At 40.5% G+C, this 18,800-nt stretch overlaps 1 protein-coding gene across 5 annotated transcripts in view; it reads left to right on the forward strand.

Moving 5' to 3' along the window:
- The window catches only part of LOC109407899 (eukaryotic peptide chain release factor subunit 1), a 92,563-nt gene extending 75,517 nt beyond the window's left edge, over nucleotides 1-17,046 (forward strand). For 4 of the 5 annotated variants that reach the window (XM_029865544.2, XM_029865543.2, XM_062842563.1 and 1 more), the window contains exons 3-8: nucleotides 284-683; nucleotides 754-999; nucleotides 4,206-4,361; nucleotides 4,440-4,637; nucleotides 4,701-4,848; nucleotides 15,500-17,046. In XM_029865544.2, the coding sequence (XP_029721404.1) occupies nucleotides 284-683; nucleotides 754-999; nucleotides 4,206-4,361; nucleotides 4,440-4,637; nucleotides 4,701-4,848; nucleotides 15,500-15,582 (1,231 nt within the window). In that variant the 3' untranslated portion in view covers nucleotides 15,583-17,046. Of the gene's footprint in view, nucleotides 1-283; nucleotides 684-753; nucleotides 1,000-4,205; nucleotides 4,362-4,439; nucleotides 4,638-4,700; nucleotides 4,849-5,058; nucleotides 7,077-15,499 lie in introns of all 5 variants that reach the window. The other variant, XR_009995663.1, reaches the window with a different exon arrangement.
- The last annotated feature ends 1,754 nt before the right edge of the window (nucleotides 17,047-18,800 follow it).

Below are 18,800 nucleotides of genomic sequence, written 5' to 3' on the forward strand. Positions count from 1 at the left end.
GTGAAAAAAAATGTGCGAACCAACATCCAGATTAATCCGCTACTATTTAGTTCGGAACATGATGTTTTGGTACTTTTTCGCAAGAAGAAGTGTTGCTTTCGTAGCGATATTGTGATCAATTAGCGCAGGTTATCAACTGATTGGATCTGAAACTGGTAGAGTAATTTATGATGGGGCACAAAATTCCGTTGAAAATGATTCAATTTTTCGTTCTAATGATTTCAGCAGCCCTACCCCTCACGACATGAAACTGTAATATCTTCCGTTTTCTCTCTTTTTCTAGCAATGGCACGAGCATGATCTCGCTGATCATCCCACCGAAGGATCAGATCAGCCGAGTAAGCAAGATGTTGGCCGACGAGTTCGGTACCGCTTCCAACATCAAATCCCGCGTCAACCGACTCTCCGTACTGGGTGCCATTACCTCGGTCCAGCACCGGCTCAAACTATACACCAAAGTGCCTCCGAATGGACTCGTGATCTACTGCGGTACGATCGTCACCGAAGAGGGCAAGGAAAAGAAGGTCAACATTGACTTTGAACCGTTCAAACCGATTAATACCTCTCTATACTTATGCGATAATAAGTTTCACACCGAAGCACTGACGGCTCTGCTGGCGGACGACAATAAGTTTGGTTTCATTGTGATGGACGGTAACGGTGCACTGTTCGGTACGCTTCAGGTAAGTTTCCCCAACGGTTAAATCTAACGTCCACGTATTCTAACCTTCTGAATTTCCCAACCCCTCACAGGGCAACACGCGTGAAGTGCTGCACAAATTCACGGTCGACCTGCCGAAGAAGCACGGTCGTGGTGGTCAGTCCGCGCTGCGTTTCGCCCGTCTCCGTATGGAGAAGCGACACAATTACGTCCGAAAGGTAGCAGAGGTGGCCACCCAGCTGTTCATCACCAACGACAAGCCAAACATTGCCGGACTGATCCTGGCCGGTAGTGCCGATTTCAAAACGGAACTCAGCCAGTCAGACATGTTCGATCCGGTAAGTACTCACTCCTAGCTATTATGTCTATGAATCTGTTCATGCTTGGATTGGGAAACTGTTGAATGCAGGGTTATTGTTCGGCTTTGTTGCAACATGCTCTGCCCATCGTATCCTTTCGGCCTTCACCGCCTTCTGGATGGGTTCTCTGTAGAGTTCAGCGTGCTCGAAGTTAATCCTTCGCCGCCACACACGGTTTTCCTGTATACCGCCATAGATAGTGCTTAGCAGCACGCGTCGCTCGAAAACTCCAGAATGCTGACAGGTCCTGCTCGAGCATAGTCAATGTCTCGTGTCAGTGGAGGACCACCGGTTTTAGTAGCGATTTTTAGGTGGTAGGTTAGGTACACTGGGTTCAGTGATGAATCTTTTTTTTTTTTACCACAGTTTCTTCTGGAACCTGTTACAGCCTACTACAGTACAGTAGTAGGCACGACTTCCACTGGTGATGCGGCTTCGGATTCCATTTACTCACGTTGTTGTCAGCCGTCATTAAGGATTCGAGATCGATGGATTCCTCCCGAATTCCTAACCGAATTTCGTGGAAATCGTACCTTAGCTGTCGAGCCCGGTGCGCCGCATTCCCAATTAACACTAGACTAACATCTGAAAAGGGCGTAACATCCATTGTAAATTCCTGCTTCTCCAGGTCCTCCTGAGCATATTTTCCATTATTCATGTAATCTCTGACCAGTAGCAAATAGAGCAGACTCCCTTCTATCTGATAACGGGAAAAGTTTGCATAAATAAAGTAAAATACGCCTAGGAGAGACGGATAAAGCTGCGGCATGCAATGGTTGTTCCACCCTTTTCACATGTTGGTCTTGAATAGCTGAATTACAGCTTATTCAGCAAAAATGTTCTAAATTAAGCTTAAGAGCGGTTTGTTCATCTATTGCTCAACAGTTATGTTTTTATGGGTTACGCCTTCCAGAGCGATGTTGAAGAGTAGGCCTGAGCGCTCGTCAGCTTGTTGTAGTCCCTGGCGAGATCCGAATGAACTGCATAGTGCACCCGAAACCCTTACGCAGTTTCACACACCGCATAACATTGCTTTGATCGGTCTGTTAACTGGTCAGCCTTTCATGAAAGCCATTTTCGTTCATAGCTCTGTACAGTCGATACCGTCGTATGCTGTTCTTACATTCTAAACCGTCGCTTTGCAGGACAGACTGCCGCTTGCTTACACTTCTCCGGTAACTGTTCGGTTTCCCAGATTCTGACTATCAACCGGTGCCAGACAGGTGACCAATTTTTCTGGGCCTATCTTGATGAGTTCAGCTGCGATACAATCCGTACTAATTGTTCGTTTTGAGCTGCTGGCATACTTAATACATACATACTCAGCGTGAGAATTGGATCAGTTCAGCTCTCGCATGCACTGACGTAGCCGTTTCTTTGCTGTCCTAATCTCCCTTGACTCGTCATTCAGATGTTCATCGGAATGCTTCTTCCATCCTTCAATCACTTGTCCGTCCGTCAAGTCAAGAGGCTTCCGTCCTTATCCTGACATATAGCGGCTCGCGGTTCGAAACCGTTGCGATGAGTTTCTTAGAACGTCAGTTCTATTTCCTCGCACTCTGCTTCTCCCAGGCAACGTTTCTTCTCCCGAAAGATGCGGGTCTATTGTGTCCGCTTCTGTTTGTATCGTCCCACGTTCCTTGCTGCAGCATTACCGCCCGCGCTGTGTTCTATTCCAAAATTACTTTGCACTCCGCCATGAAACATTCATTCCGTCGACTCCGTTCCACATTCCCGATGGTACTATGGGCTGTGTCGTTTATTGCTGCTTTTACTGTACTGTCCATGATCGCATATCAGTCCCATATTTGCTGGGTTTCCTATTCATATGGGACAATTATGTGATCATAGGCAGTGTACTCCAGCAGACCTCTAAAGGGCCACATCGAGCTCTCCCTCGTCTGGCAATGCTGTCTCGGGATTCTTGATGTGGATAAAATGAAAAAGGATTTACCTTACTGGTCAGACTAAGACCTGAGTGACATCTGCTGTACATAGGAGGCGTCTCCATTCTACTCGGTCCATGGCTGTGTGTCCCCAGTTCCACACTCTGCGAAGGGTGCGCAAATCGTCCTCCACTTGATCGACCCACCTAGCTCGCTGCACCACGTCTTCTTGTACCGGTCAGATGACTTTCGAGAACCATTTGACGTGATTCGCCCACCGTAGCCTCCCGATTATCGCAGTATGGACGATGGTTGGTTCTCTCAGCAACTAATGCAGTTCGTGGTTCATTCGCCTTCTCCAATTCCGCCGCAGATGGTACGCGGCACCTTCCGTTCGAAAACTCCAAGGGCGTGTTGGTCCTCGGCACGTAGAGTCCATGCTTCGTGCCCATAGAGAACTACCGGTCTAATCAGCGTTTTGTAGATAGTTAACTTCGTGTGACGGCGAACTTTGTTCGGTCGTAGAGTTCTGCGGAGTCCAAAGGAAGCTCAATTACCTGCCACAATGCGTCTCTGAATTTCTCTGCTGGTCTCGTTGTCGGCAGTTATCAGTGAGCCCAAGTGTACACGAATTCCAAAAAAGTGTCGTCTATGAATAAGAATGCGGTCGTTTTGCAATTTCGTCTGCTTGTGATCTCGTCCAGGTGTAACGATAAAGGAGGAGGCTGTATTGGAAGAAGACTTTAGGAATAGCCATGTTCTTTTAGGCGGCGAAATCGATAAGTTCGTCAGCTGAGTGGCGCTGAACTTTCCAACCGTTGGTCTGAATTCCTCTTCCTGGCCTACCTGAGTGTTTAGAGCTCCTATGATAATTTTGAGGTTATGGCTTGGGCAGCGGTCATCATGTTTGTTTCAATTGAAATGAAAAACTGTTTTGATTCAAATAGAGATGATCCCATTCCATGCATCACTTACCAAAGTAAATCCAGATGGTGTGATTGTTCCTCTCTTCGCCAATAGAAACTCCTTTGTGTGATAGCTGTGGAGATGCAAGGAAGGCATGTAATACTAACATTCCTTCCATCCCTCGAGACCATATGGATTGGCGCGCTTGTTGATTGAAATGCTTCAAAGTACGCATTGAGAACGGTATGCTACGCCCAAGATGCGTTAGTTGATTCCTTCTACAGTTTCTATTGTTTGGGTCAATCACTGAATGGCAACTATTACCGCACAGGTCATCTTAGCATGGACTAAAACTGATCAGTTGTTTAACCAATTTCCATTTCCTCCAAACAGCGATTGCAATCGAAAATCATCAAACTGGTGGACGTTTCGTACGGCGGTGAGAACGGTTTTAATCAAGCCATCGAGCTGGCAGCCGAATCGCTGCAGAACGTGAAATTTATCCAGGAAAAGAAACTGATTGGTCGATACTTCGACGAAATTTCACAGGTAGGTTTCACGCGGATTCGTACCAACAATATTGAGGCTTTTAACTCATAGCTGTGTTGTTAAACTGTGTAACTGCAGGATACCGGCAAATACTGCTTCGGTGTCGAGGACACGCTGAAGGCGCTGGAACTGGGCTCAGTGGAAACGCTGATCTGCTGGGAGAACTTGGACATTCAACGTTATGTGCTGAAGAACCACGTCAGTGCGACGTCCACCACAGTATTGCATCTGACTCCGGAGCAGGAAAAAGACAAGTCTCACTTCACCGACAAGGAGGTATGATTTCTCTGTCTGGAGGGCCTTCGAAGGTAGACATTAATTTCCGTTTTTTTTTTGCAGAGTGGCGTGGAGATGGAATTGGTTGAATCTCAGCCACTGCTGGAATGGCTCGCAAACAACTACAAGAGTTTTGGTGCTACTTTGGAAATTATCACTGACAAGTCCCAGGAAGGTAGCCAGTTCGTGCGAGGTTTCGGTGGAATAGGAGGTGAGTTTCGATCGCAAAACAGTTGCTTTCTCGCTAAGCAGAATAACCTTGTCGGACGCTAAACAGAGCTCAATGCTGCTCCTAATCACTTATCGCTAGCCCATGCTAACAAGACGGTTTTCTCTCTCTATTCTTGTCTTCCGAAATGCTAACCCCATTTATTGCTATAATGGTGGTGGGATTGTAACACGGCGTGTCAAATGTGCTCAGGAATCTTACGCTACAAGGTGGACTTCCAGTCTCTGCAGGCTGACGAGCCGCTGGACGACGTTGACCTTGACGATTACTAAATCAATTACTTTTAAAACCGAATCCAAACAACCAGTATCCATGGGACTGCGCGTACTCTGTGACCGAATCGTAGCGGAACAGACACGGACACATACACACGTATAAGAACACACTTACAGCGGAGAAATTTCTCTACTCTCTTTGAAGTTCTGATCAAAAGAATAGAAATCAGACTAACGAACACGTTCAAGCCGAGTTTTTTTTTGCGAAACAATAGATTCAGAGTTCTAGAGAATAACAAATTGTAAAAAAACAACAGCGAAACAGAAACCGCAGAATTTTGAACCGCATGTCAAAACACTCCAAAAAGAGGCAAAATACGAAAACACAAAACAAGTAAAGTAGACATACAAACACACACTGACACACAAACATATAAACCAAACAGTAAAATAGTTAATATAATCAGCAAAAAAAAATATAATCGGTCAACTGGTAAAAAACGGGGTGTGGCTCAAGTGGTAAAAGGTCACACACTCCCGAAACATAAAATCGGTTCCGAGCCCGAGCATGAGCGTGTACTTATAGTAGTTAAAAGAACGAAACTAGAAGCCATATTTATATAAATATTGATGGGCATCCTTTCGGAACAAGGGGAGACGTGGATGGGCTTACACGAGTTTGGTTGAAATTGATCAACGCCTGAACTGAATCAGGGTTTGAATCACAAGTTGGATTTTGCTTTTGCGATTAATATTTGTGACGTTCCAGACGTCTCACTCTTCGTAAGTGTAAGTGTAACGAATTGTGTCGAAATCTACTTTTTGTGATGCTTCTGATATAATATTTGTGAAAGCTTCTCGCAAAACAAAATTAACCTTCTAGTCACTAAGTAGTTTTTATAACAAAAAAAAAAAAAATCTCAATTCAATACCATATTGTATGTTATAATGTGGAACTCACAGTTTTGACAAAAAGGATTTCAGAAAGTGTCCCGGGAGTGGCCGGAAATGTTAGTTTTCGTTTCTTAAACTCTGACCTCTAATTGAGAAGATTTTATTTATTCAAAAAAATTCTCATAAACAATTGGAAGAAATGTTTTTACTCCGTTAGCACACAGCGCAAGGTATTTCGAAAAGTTTTGAAAACTAAAGTTCTGACTAGAACTTTGTGAAAAGGCAAGGATGAAGTTTCAACAAATAAGCAATACTCAAAGTCGAAAGCTTCCTTTGCTCCCACTTCCACAGGATGCCCGGTTTTTATGATGATATATCATTGAGTGGAAAAATAAAACAACTGTATAATAACAATTAATGCCCTTAAAAATCAAAACAAATCGAAATGAATCACGATTACCCCGGAACTAGGATGCAGCAGAATTGAATTAAAATTATCGCGATTTACCTACCCTTCCTATCAAATAGAACATCCGTACGCGCTGAACAATAAATCAAAAAACTAAGAAGAAAAGAAAACCAAAGTAATGTTTAAAAGTTCGTCTATCATTTAATCCTACTCTTGCCAACTTCGGAAGCATTAGTTCAGAAAATGTAAAAAACGGTATCATAAGCTACAACAGTAGAGACTCTGTGTCGGATATTTTCCCAAATGTTGACATTCGAACCTCGTCGCGAATTTTAAATGTGTTCCTTAGATTAGTTTGGCCAACTTTTAGTAAAGAAAAAAATACAGAATATCTAGAACAGAGCCGCAGGAGACGCGATTGGCGTTCATCGTGGGAGAAGTGGTCAGCAGAAATTGTCCTACTGATTGTGGATTCATCGGAAGTAGCCGTAAACTTCTGGAAGATTTGAGCGCTAGGTATGACACGCGTGACAATACACTCAATTACGTAGACCGACACTTTCGTAGACCGAAATAAAAGAACGGAGACCACACGCTACTCTTGGGGTTGTTTCAACAGCTCCGGGTATTCACCAGGGAGGCAGGGCACATTTGCACGCACATTATCACCGATGGGTTAATGTAGAAAGAAGGTAAATGTTGGATCCGTAAAAACATGTAAATATTTCTCTGTGTTTTGGTTTCGGTAGATTTGAGTTTTGTATTAGGTTTGGCATCTTTATTGATCGGATTTTTATACTTTTATGTCTCGTATCAAATTTAATATTATTTTATCCATTCCTTTTTTTAATCTTGCAAATTGATGATTTTTCATTACTTAATTCGCTTTTCAGTCCATAATATTTGAAATTATCATCAATTGATTGTTTTTTAAAATAAATTTGCCACATCGTTTGAAATAAGGTCATTTGACATAATTATGAGATTTGCCAATTGTTATTTTGGTAATTCCCAAGTAACACTTCCATTGCTGGTTGGTTTTGTTTGATTTTTATTAGGGTTTTATTACAGAAATAATCAAAACTCACAGTTTTATGACTACTTTTATGAAAACCATTGATGAATTGTTTTAAAGTATACTTGAAAATATCCATAAAGCCAGATTTCAAGAGTAAACAAAACTCTCCGATATGTAAACCTTCTGGCATTCATTATTACCACAATAAAACTGTTCAATCTCTCAACAGATGGCGATCCGTTCGATTAGTAACGACATCTATTGGTGGAAAAGCAGAAACTACGACACTGCTAGGTTTATTGTGGTCATCATAAAAGTAAAATTGCTTTCGTTTTATTTTCGCTAATTATGGTCGTTGCCATATTGAATAATTAGCTGACGTGAATTGAAAATAGTTAATTTTGCTAAAATAAGCAGCGAATTGATAGTTTGCCGCCATTTCCATAACATGCCCAGGCCCACATAAATAAACTCTCTCAGCTGAGTTTTCTTGTGATTTGAGTTAGTTTTACTAAATTAACAAGTTGGTTTATTTCATTCTAAGATGATAATATTCACTATTTTCAAAGCGCATTAATTTTATGTTTCTGCAACCCCAATATTCACTGTAAAATTGAATGCGCATAAGCCTACCAATACAATTAACTACTAAAATATTACTTTGAAATGATCGCTTTCTACTTACGAATAATGTATTTTCTTGAACTTTACGTGCCATCGAAGAAGATTCTCTGCATCTTGAGCTGTCATATTTTTTGTTAAAAAAACAACAACAATCATCATAACCTCTTTTCGAGAATGGAATTTTTTTCAACTAGGTTTTCAACAGTTTTATTGCTACTCTCAATGTGGTTTGCAAAACCTCTCCGAGAGTGGTCCACTTAGCCAAAAGATGCTCTTGAAGAGGTTATCAAGAGGTTTTGATGTATAAATCAGTTTTATTGCAAGTTTTATAAAATTGGTCATAAAGATCTCTTACAGAGCCGAACAAAACTAAAAATGTTACTTGGGTTGACCATTTAACATAATGACCATTTAAATAGCATACAGAATTGTTTGTTGAAAAAAATAAACAACTATAGTTATGGTTAGAATAACAGTTGTTATGCCAAATCACCATTATGTCAAAAGACCCCTCACAAAATGTTCGCCAATGCCTGAATAAACCCTTATTGGAAACCGCCATCATGACTTAGAACCCCTCCAATCATTACCAAATCGGTTTGAAAGTGAACGGATTTCCGGTTTTCGGTGAACAGCGAGTTCATATGTTCGGCAACCTAACCGACTCGTTGCTATCACCCACTTTCTATTTCGTATCTGGATACCAAAATAAAAGCAAAACTATGTCCGCCAAGTAAAACATAAAAATGCGAATCTTTCTGCAAGGGTCGAATCAAAGGAGACTGGTGATCCTACAGAAGACTATCTGCCAATCTTTCAGCGATTCCTCTAGGAATTCTTCCAGGGGTCCATATTCCCATCTCCTGGATACCTTGTGAATATTGCCCTATTTTTTCCAAAATTTCTCCCGGGATTTTCCTGGATTTCTTTACGGCATTCCTACTGAATCAGAATTTCTCCCAGAAACTGTTCTTCTGAAATGTCTCCCATAATTCGCCTTTGAATTCATCGTGGCATTTTTTCCAGATTTCTTTCAAGAATTTCTTCCGGAAATCAACCCGAGATGTCTCCAAGATTTCCGCTAGGAAGAGGGTAATCCTTGAGGTGTTCTGTTCCCAATATTCCAATGAGTTCTTCCTAGAACTTTTTTCTGGTATTCATCCGGGAACACTTGCAAAAAGAGCCCCAAGTACACCTTGTGTTGTTTCTCCAAATTTATCTCGGCATTTGCTGAGGATTTCTTTTGGAATTACAATGAGGATCTCATTCAGATTCTTTCGAAAAAACTTCAAAGCAACTATTGACATTTTTCAGCACGAATTCTGATGTGAATTCCGGAAGGCCTTTTAAATGAAGTCCCGGGAGGAATCGCGAGCAATTCCGTAAGAAAAACTACAAAAAATCACGGAGGAGGGGTACTTTGGAAGAAATCCCTGGGTTAAATCGAGGGAGAAACTAGTAGAAATCCCAGGAGATATTCTAAAACTCCCAGATAGATCCCGCGAGAAACATCCGACAAAATCCTCTATAATCCTCATACAAAAATCCGAGGGAAACTACTGAAAAATTCCGTCTAAAGAAAATTATCTAGATCTTCGAAACCCCCACTTCAAGAAATAATCCCTAGAAAGAAAACTTCTGCAAAACTTTGGAAAACTCCAAAAGATCGCGACAGATCCTACGGGGTTTCCTAAAAGTTTCCTGAATGATACGGTGGAAAAACCTCAGGACACTCCTACGCGATGTTGTGGAAGAAATTCTGAGAGGAATTCAACGAGCAACTCCTGGAGAATTTCTGGATGAACTTCTAAAAAAAACCCTAATTAATCCACCTGGCGGTGATATGGAGCCTTTCTCGTGCCTTCGAAACCCCATTTCAACAAAATTCAAGTGACATTCTGATGAATATCGCACTTTCAAACGTTTAACAAAAAGCCATCTCGTTGCACCAGAAATTATATCGTTCATCTGGCTTTTGATGTTTGAGCCCTCAACTCCTAATCAAAAAGCTGCAATCTTGAATTATGAGCTGCCATTTTGGAAAATTCTGGTCGCCATTTTTGAACTCCAAACTTTTTCCCCATACCAGATATACCCATATGGAATGGTTTTAGATACTAACACTCCATTAAACAGGCACCATCTTGGATATTGGACCGCCATCTTGGTTATTCTGGTTACTGTTTTCAGATTCCGGAAATCCTCCCTATACAAAATATACCCATATTGAATGATTTATTTGCCTGAAACACCATTGAGCAGCCGCTATCTTGAATTTTGGGACGCCATCTTAGATTTTAGATCGTCATCTTGGATATTCTGACCATCATTTTCGGACTATGGACATTGGACATATCATACATACTATATATACTCATATTGCATGCAATAATACATTAGTATGGGACAAATATCAAATCCTCGCTCCAGTCGACTTTTTAGATCCCATTTAGGTCCCATATGAACTGTGCAAAATGTCAGCGCAATCGGTGAAACTATAATTTAGCGCAAGCGCTTCAAAATTTTCATATGATTTACTATGGTAAAAGTTACACTTTCAGATAAAAAATCCCAGAGGTCGTCCCTTGTCTCCTTAATTCAAATCGATCAATGTTTCTTTTAGAAAAATCAATTATGAAACTTTCCTTCGAAGACCGCAAAACAATTGAATGCTTGTTAAAAAAGTTATTGATTTATTACCGATTAGTGATCCAATGAACGGATTTTTGTTTTGTTTTATTAGCAGCACTGTAGCTGCTGCCTTGGCTGCTGCTATTTCTGGGGGTGGTGATGCCTCCCGCCACCCCATGCAACAACGGCAGCAGCAGTGCTGCTGATAAAACAAAAAAAAAAGCCGTTCGTTGGATCACTAATCGGTAATAAATCAATAACTTTTTCCACAAGCTTGTGGGCTTCGTGGCCGAGCGGTTAGCGGCGTCAGTCGTTTAGGTGTCTCGTAAGCCTCGGAGTGTGGGTTCGATTCCCGCTCCAGTCGGGGAAAACTTTTCGTCAAACGGAAAATTCTCCACTGGACCACTGGGTGTTATATGTGTTGTCCATTGTCGAATGTTTGTACTGTTCAGTCTGTAGAGGCCGCAAGGTCGAAGACGGTGTAATTGTCTTTTTTTTTTTTTTAATTATAGTTTCACCGATTGCGCTGAAATTTTGTACAGTTCATATGGGACCTAAATGGGATCTAAAAAGTCGACTGGAGCGAGGGTTTATTTTTTCCATACAAGCGTGTACCATATTAATGATACATATTGCCCATTTTGCTGGCATTTTACCAGATTAGCTGGTATGTCTGAAACATACTGGAAAAACTTGTAATTAGAAGGCACGAAATGTTGCTAATTGGCAAATTGAGAGATGAAATTTGTAAAAAAAAATCGCGTTCTGGTGGGATTCGAACCCACGACTCCGTATTCACTAGACCGGCGCTTTAACCAACTAAGCCACAGAACAGGTAATGGTTCTGCGGAATAGAAAGCCAAACTGACTCCGAAGCCGCACCGTGAACACTCCTATTTCACAAACTCATCTCTCTTTTCGGCTTAGATGCCAATCCACAACACTCTCCTATTTGTGCCCACTAACTACAAGTGCGAGCGAATTATTTATATGAAGCCGAGACTTACTCTCGCACTCTGCATACCTAGCCACCAGGCAGTTTGGTTTGCTGGTGTCTAATTTGTATGCGTCGAGAGCTCGGCACGGTCGGTTAAAGCGCCGGTCTAGTGAATACGGAGTCGTGGGTTCGAATCCCACCAGAACGCGATTTTTTTCACAAATTTCATCTCTCAATTTGCCAATTAGCAACATTTCGTGCCTTATTCTTGGAGTCCAGACTTCTTCTCCATAGGTACAAATTATACCCATATTGCACGGTTTTTAAGCCTAAAACTTTATTAAACTGCTGCCATTGGGTTTCAGACCGTCATCTTGTATATTCAGGTCGCCATTTTTAGTCTCCGGAATCCGGACATCTTCCCCACGCCAAATATACCCAAATATAATAGAGAATAAACACCATTCAACAGTCGTCATCTAGAATTTTGAGCCGCCATCTTGAATTTGTGTGGCCACCGTCTTGGATATAAATATACCCATGTTGCCATAATTCTGAATTTAGAGCCGTCATCTTCGATTTAAGCTGAAATTCCGGATATTCTGGTCTTTATTTTTGGACCATTCCTGGAGTCCAGACTTCTTCCCCGTATCAAATATACTCATATTGAATGGTTTTAAAGCCTAAAACTCCTAAAACAGCTGTCATCTTGTATTTGGAGCCTCACCCTAGGATTTTAGATCACCATCTTGTATAATCTGGTCACCATTTTTGGACTCCTGACATCTTCCTCATACCAAATATGTTTACCCATATTGCATGGTTTAAGGGCTTGAAACTCCATTAAACAGACGCCATTTTGAATTTTGAGTCGCCATCTTCGATATTATGGTCATTATTTTTGATCTCCAGCCATCTTCCCCATACCAAATACCCAACTAACATTTTCAGCGCTATAAGCTTCAGTCATTTGCTTTCTGTTGTGTAACCATCGAGTAAAAGCAGTCAACGCTGAATAAAAGGAAAGCTAGTCAAATATAAAGCATAAGCTAATACACGACTGCAATACAAGCACCATCCAGCTACCAAACTCGGTTTTCAGAAATCCATTGCTTGTCACTGGGGCTGCCTTTACTCCACTCTATTCCAACTCCGGGAGATTTCCCGGAAGATGTGAAAACTTGAACACATCGAATAGCAGTCCCCACTAACCAAACAGCTGCTACTATACAGTACAATTCGTTATACTGACAAATCCCCAAACTAGCAGCGCTTTAAAGGCCGTTATGCGATTTTATTACGGCTAGAAGCTGTAATAAAGAAACTGTTGTTTTACCAACACGGCTTGTCGGATGTAAACATTATTGTCAAAACAAACTTTAAGCGGAATATATAGCTACTACACAAATTCTTTACAGCTATCCATCTCTGTGCTGTGAAATTATTTGTGTTGCTTTTATTGCACTTTAATTCAATGCCGGAAGATTTTCCGGAAGATGTGCAAATCGAGTAAGAGTCCCAGCCACTACAACAGCTGCTTTTATACAGTACGTTTTGTAATGTTGCCAAAACACAAAACAGCAGCGCTTCGTAGCCGTTTAAATAACACTCTTTCAGCTAGAAGCTGTGAAGAAGAATCTGTTGACGCAATCACACAGCTTGTTCAATGTAAACATTATTGCGTTTGACGTTTCACAAGCTTTTGCAGCAAGATGAAGTTGGGTAAGGTTTCTTGTGGCACAATTACGAAGCCTTGTCTGGAGTAAAACAAAACGGGCTATTTTCTATGTTATTTATATATATCAGTGTGGCAGCGAGGACATCATCGGGACCAGTGGATACGGAGATCGGGAGTTCGATTCCAAGTAGCGGCAAGTACTTTAATTATTCAATTTTAAAAGTGATAATTCCAGTTCCACATGTATTGCGTCACGGTATCCATGACCTAATTATATTTAATCGTTTAATTTGGGGATGCCGTAAAACTATTATTTAACAATTGCGAAAAGGCTGAAAAAGCGCCTTCTCAAGATGTTGTTCAGTTAGTGGTTACATAGGAGCCGAGAAAAGAGCTATGACTAGGTGGCATAGAAGCTGATCGCACAGCATGTACAAGCTGATTAAGTTCGCCAGATTCATTGGTATAGGGCTTGCATAGAAGCTTCCGTCCATATGTACAACACAGTAACTCAGCATCAAGCCGTATTGAGGACGCTTTGTTGACGTTTACATTCACAATAAATGTTAGTTGGGTATACCGCATGTTTTATAACAATTTTTGAAAGCAAAAGATTGATTCGCGCCAAAACGTAACGCGTGGAATGTGTCACACACATACATACAAACACATACAGACATCATCTCAATTCTTCGAACTGAGTTGATTGGTATATGTGACTCGACCCTCCGAGCCTTCTATCGAACATTCGTTTTTTGAGTGAACATATAGCCTTTCAGTTCACTTTGGTATACGAGAAAGGCAAACAATCCTAAAAAAATCCTGTAGAAATACAGGGAGAAAATTCGGGTGAAATTCTGGGAGAACTTAAGGAATAAGTATTGGGATGGACCTTTTGATTCCAGAACCCAAATTGTCGACAAATATTCAATTATACATTTGATGGTGAAGGTTTGCGAAATTTCGTCAGGATTAACTCCATATTAAGAAATTGGAATGTTATTACCGCTGAAAAGATTTAGAAAGAAGACATTTCTAAGAAAAAGTAAATCAAATGTGATCGGTTGTGTTCATAGTTGTCTTGTCTGACTTTAATGTCTTTATTAATACCCAACGAACTCAGATCCCTTAGAAAAGGGTTCGGATGTTTTGCCGAGTGGACAACGCCACTACAGTCCTCATTAGCCTGGGACATAGTTACAACCCCCGTTGGTTTGAACGACACCTCATGCAAACCAATGGGGTTCATTTTTAATTTGAACGTTTAGCAACTCTGTTAGCATCGAAAATCACACTACTGGCAACCTGATTTGGTGTTTTGTTTTGGTTCTGCGTTCCGTTTCATACCGTTCCATTAGCAGAATGACGTTTGAACCCTTTTTAGTTTGACCGATGTGCAGATTAGAGGGGGTCAAACTAAAAAGTGTTCAGATTACATGCGGTCAAACCAACGAGGGTAGACGGTATGGGAAAAATAAAAATAAAATAAAAAATTATCGTTCATATGGTTCATTCGACATTTGCCTCTATAACTAAGTCAATGTTATACCTAATAATCTAATCTTCGCACAAAACCGAACTGGTGAAATATTTCTACTTTGTTTTTATTATTACCTGTATCATAAAGTCGATGATAAAACGATTATAATATGAATGATTCTACAAAATGTTTGTTCGAGAAAAAGGCATTTTTGAATGGTAACGATACTTAACAGCCCAATCGGACTACCGATCTCCGAAAATGATATCCGCTATCGTCAGTATGATTCGTCGTATGGTTGATTAGTAAATCAGTCTATTATACCACAAGTAATCTGAAAATGATAATCTGAATGATTTAGTAGAACACCATGGGCTTGATAGATACGGGAATTGACACTAGCAGTGAGGTCGGCAAACGGTTATCACGGGTTACATTGTTTCTTCGTTAAACATTGAGCGAATTACGTCTAATGAGTCGCTACCAAAGGACAAATGGAGCAATTAGTTATTTTGCAGAATTTGATGTCACAGTGTTATTATTTTACGTTTTTTATCCAAAAAGTTATATTTTTCATTTTATATTTTACCGCGCAATCATCCCATATACAATTGAGTATTCATTGAGTTAAACGGCACGTTTTTCGCCCGCTTCAAAGTAGTTCACTAACACCAATCGACCTAGCTCGTAAGTACATATCTTAACCGTTTCTAATGTGTATTTTCGTTTCCCACCCCCTATTTCCAGGTATTTTGCGCTACAAGGTAGATTTCCAAAGCATGCAACTAGATGAATTGGACAACGATGGTTTCGATTTAGAAGATTATTAAATTTTTTATGTTTATGAAGATATCAGTTATACAAACACACAGGTTAGAAAATATACAAAAGGAAAATAAGAGACACTGCGCAGTGGAAACACACACAAAAAAATCGCCTGTTTTTTTTTTCATTTGTTTGCATGATTAGAGAGGAGAGAAACCATCATTTGGGAAATCAAAGTCGGAACATCTGCGAAGCCGTGACTTTCCTCGTAGTGTTACTGATTACCAGAAGGCTCAGCATTCGTTTTGAACTCGTCGCGCGGAATCCTGCTCAAACCCCAATCCAAGAACATTGCCTTCCGCCGCGCGCCGACGATATTGATAGGAATTCGTCTATAGTGTAGACGTATTATACCTACTGCTGCTAACCTAGACAAAACAGCACTAGAGTTTTTTTTTTCAATATTTTGCCAATTGTGCAACAATACCGCGTTTTGTTCGGTTTGTCGTCGTACAGTTTTAGAGACAGCGTAGTGTAGTGAAGATCTTAGTCCTTCCTGGGATTTTTTTTTATTTCATTAGGAACGCACTGACATTCGTGATCTTCGTTCACATTGTGTGTAGACTGTTCGCTGGATGGTGTAACTAGAAAAACAAATCCGTTGATTTTCAAAAGACTTTGCACGTTGAAAATACATAATTACTGAGCCGGACAGCTCAGTAAAATTATATCACATTGGTAAAATTTTACCGAAGTTTGGAAACTTGACCGAAGTATTTATTTGCCGACATCCTCACACAAGATTCGGTAATTCTAATAGTTTGTACACATCATCCAGTGGCGTTAAAGTAGAGTGTTTACGTTATCTGCCACTCACTCGCGTGAACAACCTACACAAACACATCTACTTATAGCTCCGTTTTTGTGAAGTTGAGACTTTTTTCAAGAGAGGTAGTGCTTTAGAAGCAAGAAACACATCGCCACACGCAAGCCACGTGGTACGCCACGCGTGTACTGCAGCAGCCGAGATCGTTCAAGTTTAACACACTCCTAGTATACTATACTTACGATAGACTTTCGTTTGGCGGTCTTTTAACGTCGTTCTAATTGCTCTTATTCCTATTTACTACTTTACACTCTATTACCACTATTCGGAAATAACAGAAGCAGACGAGCAACATTCACACTCAACACACTATTGATAAACTGCGAAAAACAGAAACAGGAGTATAAACTGAAACGACTCGCAGAAAAAAAAAAGAAAAAAGAGAAGTAAGGAAACATCAACACCCGAGAAACCAATACATAAACACACACACACGTTCACTTTGTATTAGTTAAAGAAAAGGGAAAACAAAACCAGTAACCGCTACAAAATTTTGAATTCATCTGACAAAAGAAAGATCCAGAGAAAACCAGAAAATTGTTATTATATATTATAAAACAAATATTATAAAATGATATATTGCATAAAAAGAAGATATTTATATAAAAAGGAAATGAAAAACAACGGAAGCAAAACTGGCGAACTGTTTCATCGTTTCATTTGTGTTCTTCAGAAATTCCTTTTCTTATCACTGATATGGTGATAGGTCTTTCGCTTTGAAGCGTTAGAAGGAGACAGATGGTAAGTCGAAGCAGAATTGGTCGCCATGGATGACATACCTGAAAATCTGGTCCGAAATTTCATGGTGATTGTCTAGTGACACTTTCCACGTATTTTTACACCGCGGTTTTTGAACTTCTTTGAACGATATTTCCGGGCTCTTGCTGTCGATTTTGATTCTTTTTGCACCAGAATGAAAATAATTGCTCATATTCTTCGAATAGTGCCTGAAACATAGTAAACTGCTTCTAGAAAGTAGCAAATTTCTTGTCGTTCGGTCAAAATTCGTCATTTTTAAAGATGGTGTCCTGTTACGCCGTATTTCTTGATTTCTTTCGAAGTACAAAGGTTCAATTCCCAATTAGAAAGCATAATGTGCAACTTCTCTTCAAATCTGATCGTTTGATATGCTGGTTAGCATGTATATAACAAAATAACAGTTTTTGGAAGCAAAAGTAACGCGTGGAATGTGTCTAGTGAACATTTGGGTTTATTCTATGGAGGTGTGCCTAGGAAAATCTTAGCATGAAGCGATCGAGAAATCCGAAATTCCTAGTTGCTGGTATTCCATATTACCTAGAATCTTTTAAATAGTTGCTAGAAGAATACTTAATGACCCGTATGAGATAAATTTCTGACTGAAATGTAGTACGTAGCAAAGGAGCGTAGCGGATAAACCTACAAACAACCAGTTCACTATCGGAGAGCTCTTGATGTTCTGATCAACTTTGTCGAAGAAGAAGCTCTTCTATAAAACCTTATTCTCGAGATACTGCAGCTAAGAATGGATGAACATAAAACTAACTAGTTCACTATAAACCTAGAACCAAATAGTTATCTATCGGATAGCTCTTGAAGCCCTGATCAACTTTGCCGAAGACGAAATTCTTCTAAGTAGTCTGATTCCCAAGATACAGCAATTTAGAATGTCTAAGACTCACTAGCGCCACCTAGCGGAAAAACGTAGAACCAACTAGTTCACTAACGACTAGCACTTGATGTCCAGATCACCTTTATCGAAGACTAAATTCGTTCATATGGTTTGATTCTCGATATACGAGCGCGACGATATTGGCAATGGCTGTTGACGCAACACCTATCACTCCGATAGTAGAATCCTTGCTCTCCTCAACAACTTTGCTGAAGACACACGTCTTCCAACATGCCTCATTTCTCCACGGTTGTTGCAAAAGTTACTGATCTCTAAATAGATCACTGGACGTAAATGAGTTAATGTACTTCTTGTTAATGTAAGAAGTACAATATCATCAGTGGATTATGTTTCTAAAATTTCTAGGAATATGTTCAAGTTTTGCTTTGAAAAACATGAAGTTGGATAATTGTTGCAAGCTGTTATTGTCCTCCTAATGCGCCTTGACGACATGGACAACAACATGTTTAAGACAGAGCTGAAAGAAGCCGCATCAGCTGGAGAAGATCTTCAAGACCAACCGTCAAAACGCCAACAAAAAGCGTCTCGATCAGCTATACTCCACTTCCCTAAGGAATCAACATCGATAATGGAACTGTCAGACATTCGTGCTTTGTTCTTCCATATCTTCGAATCAAACCGCTAACAAACCTGTGTGGCCGGGACTAGGGCCGGGATAATGACGAGAAACGCACCAACGTGAGGTGATTGAAAGGTGGAAGCAGCACTTCGATGAACACCTGACT

Source organism: Aedes albopictus, chromosome 3, assembly GCF_035046485.1.
Source record: "Aedes albopictus strain Foshan chromosome 3, AalbF5, whole genome shotgun sequence".
In the NCBI taxonomy this organism is placed as follows: Eukaryota; Metazoa; Arthropoda; class Insecta; order Diptera; family Culicidae; genus Aedes; species Aedes albopictus.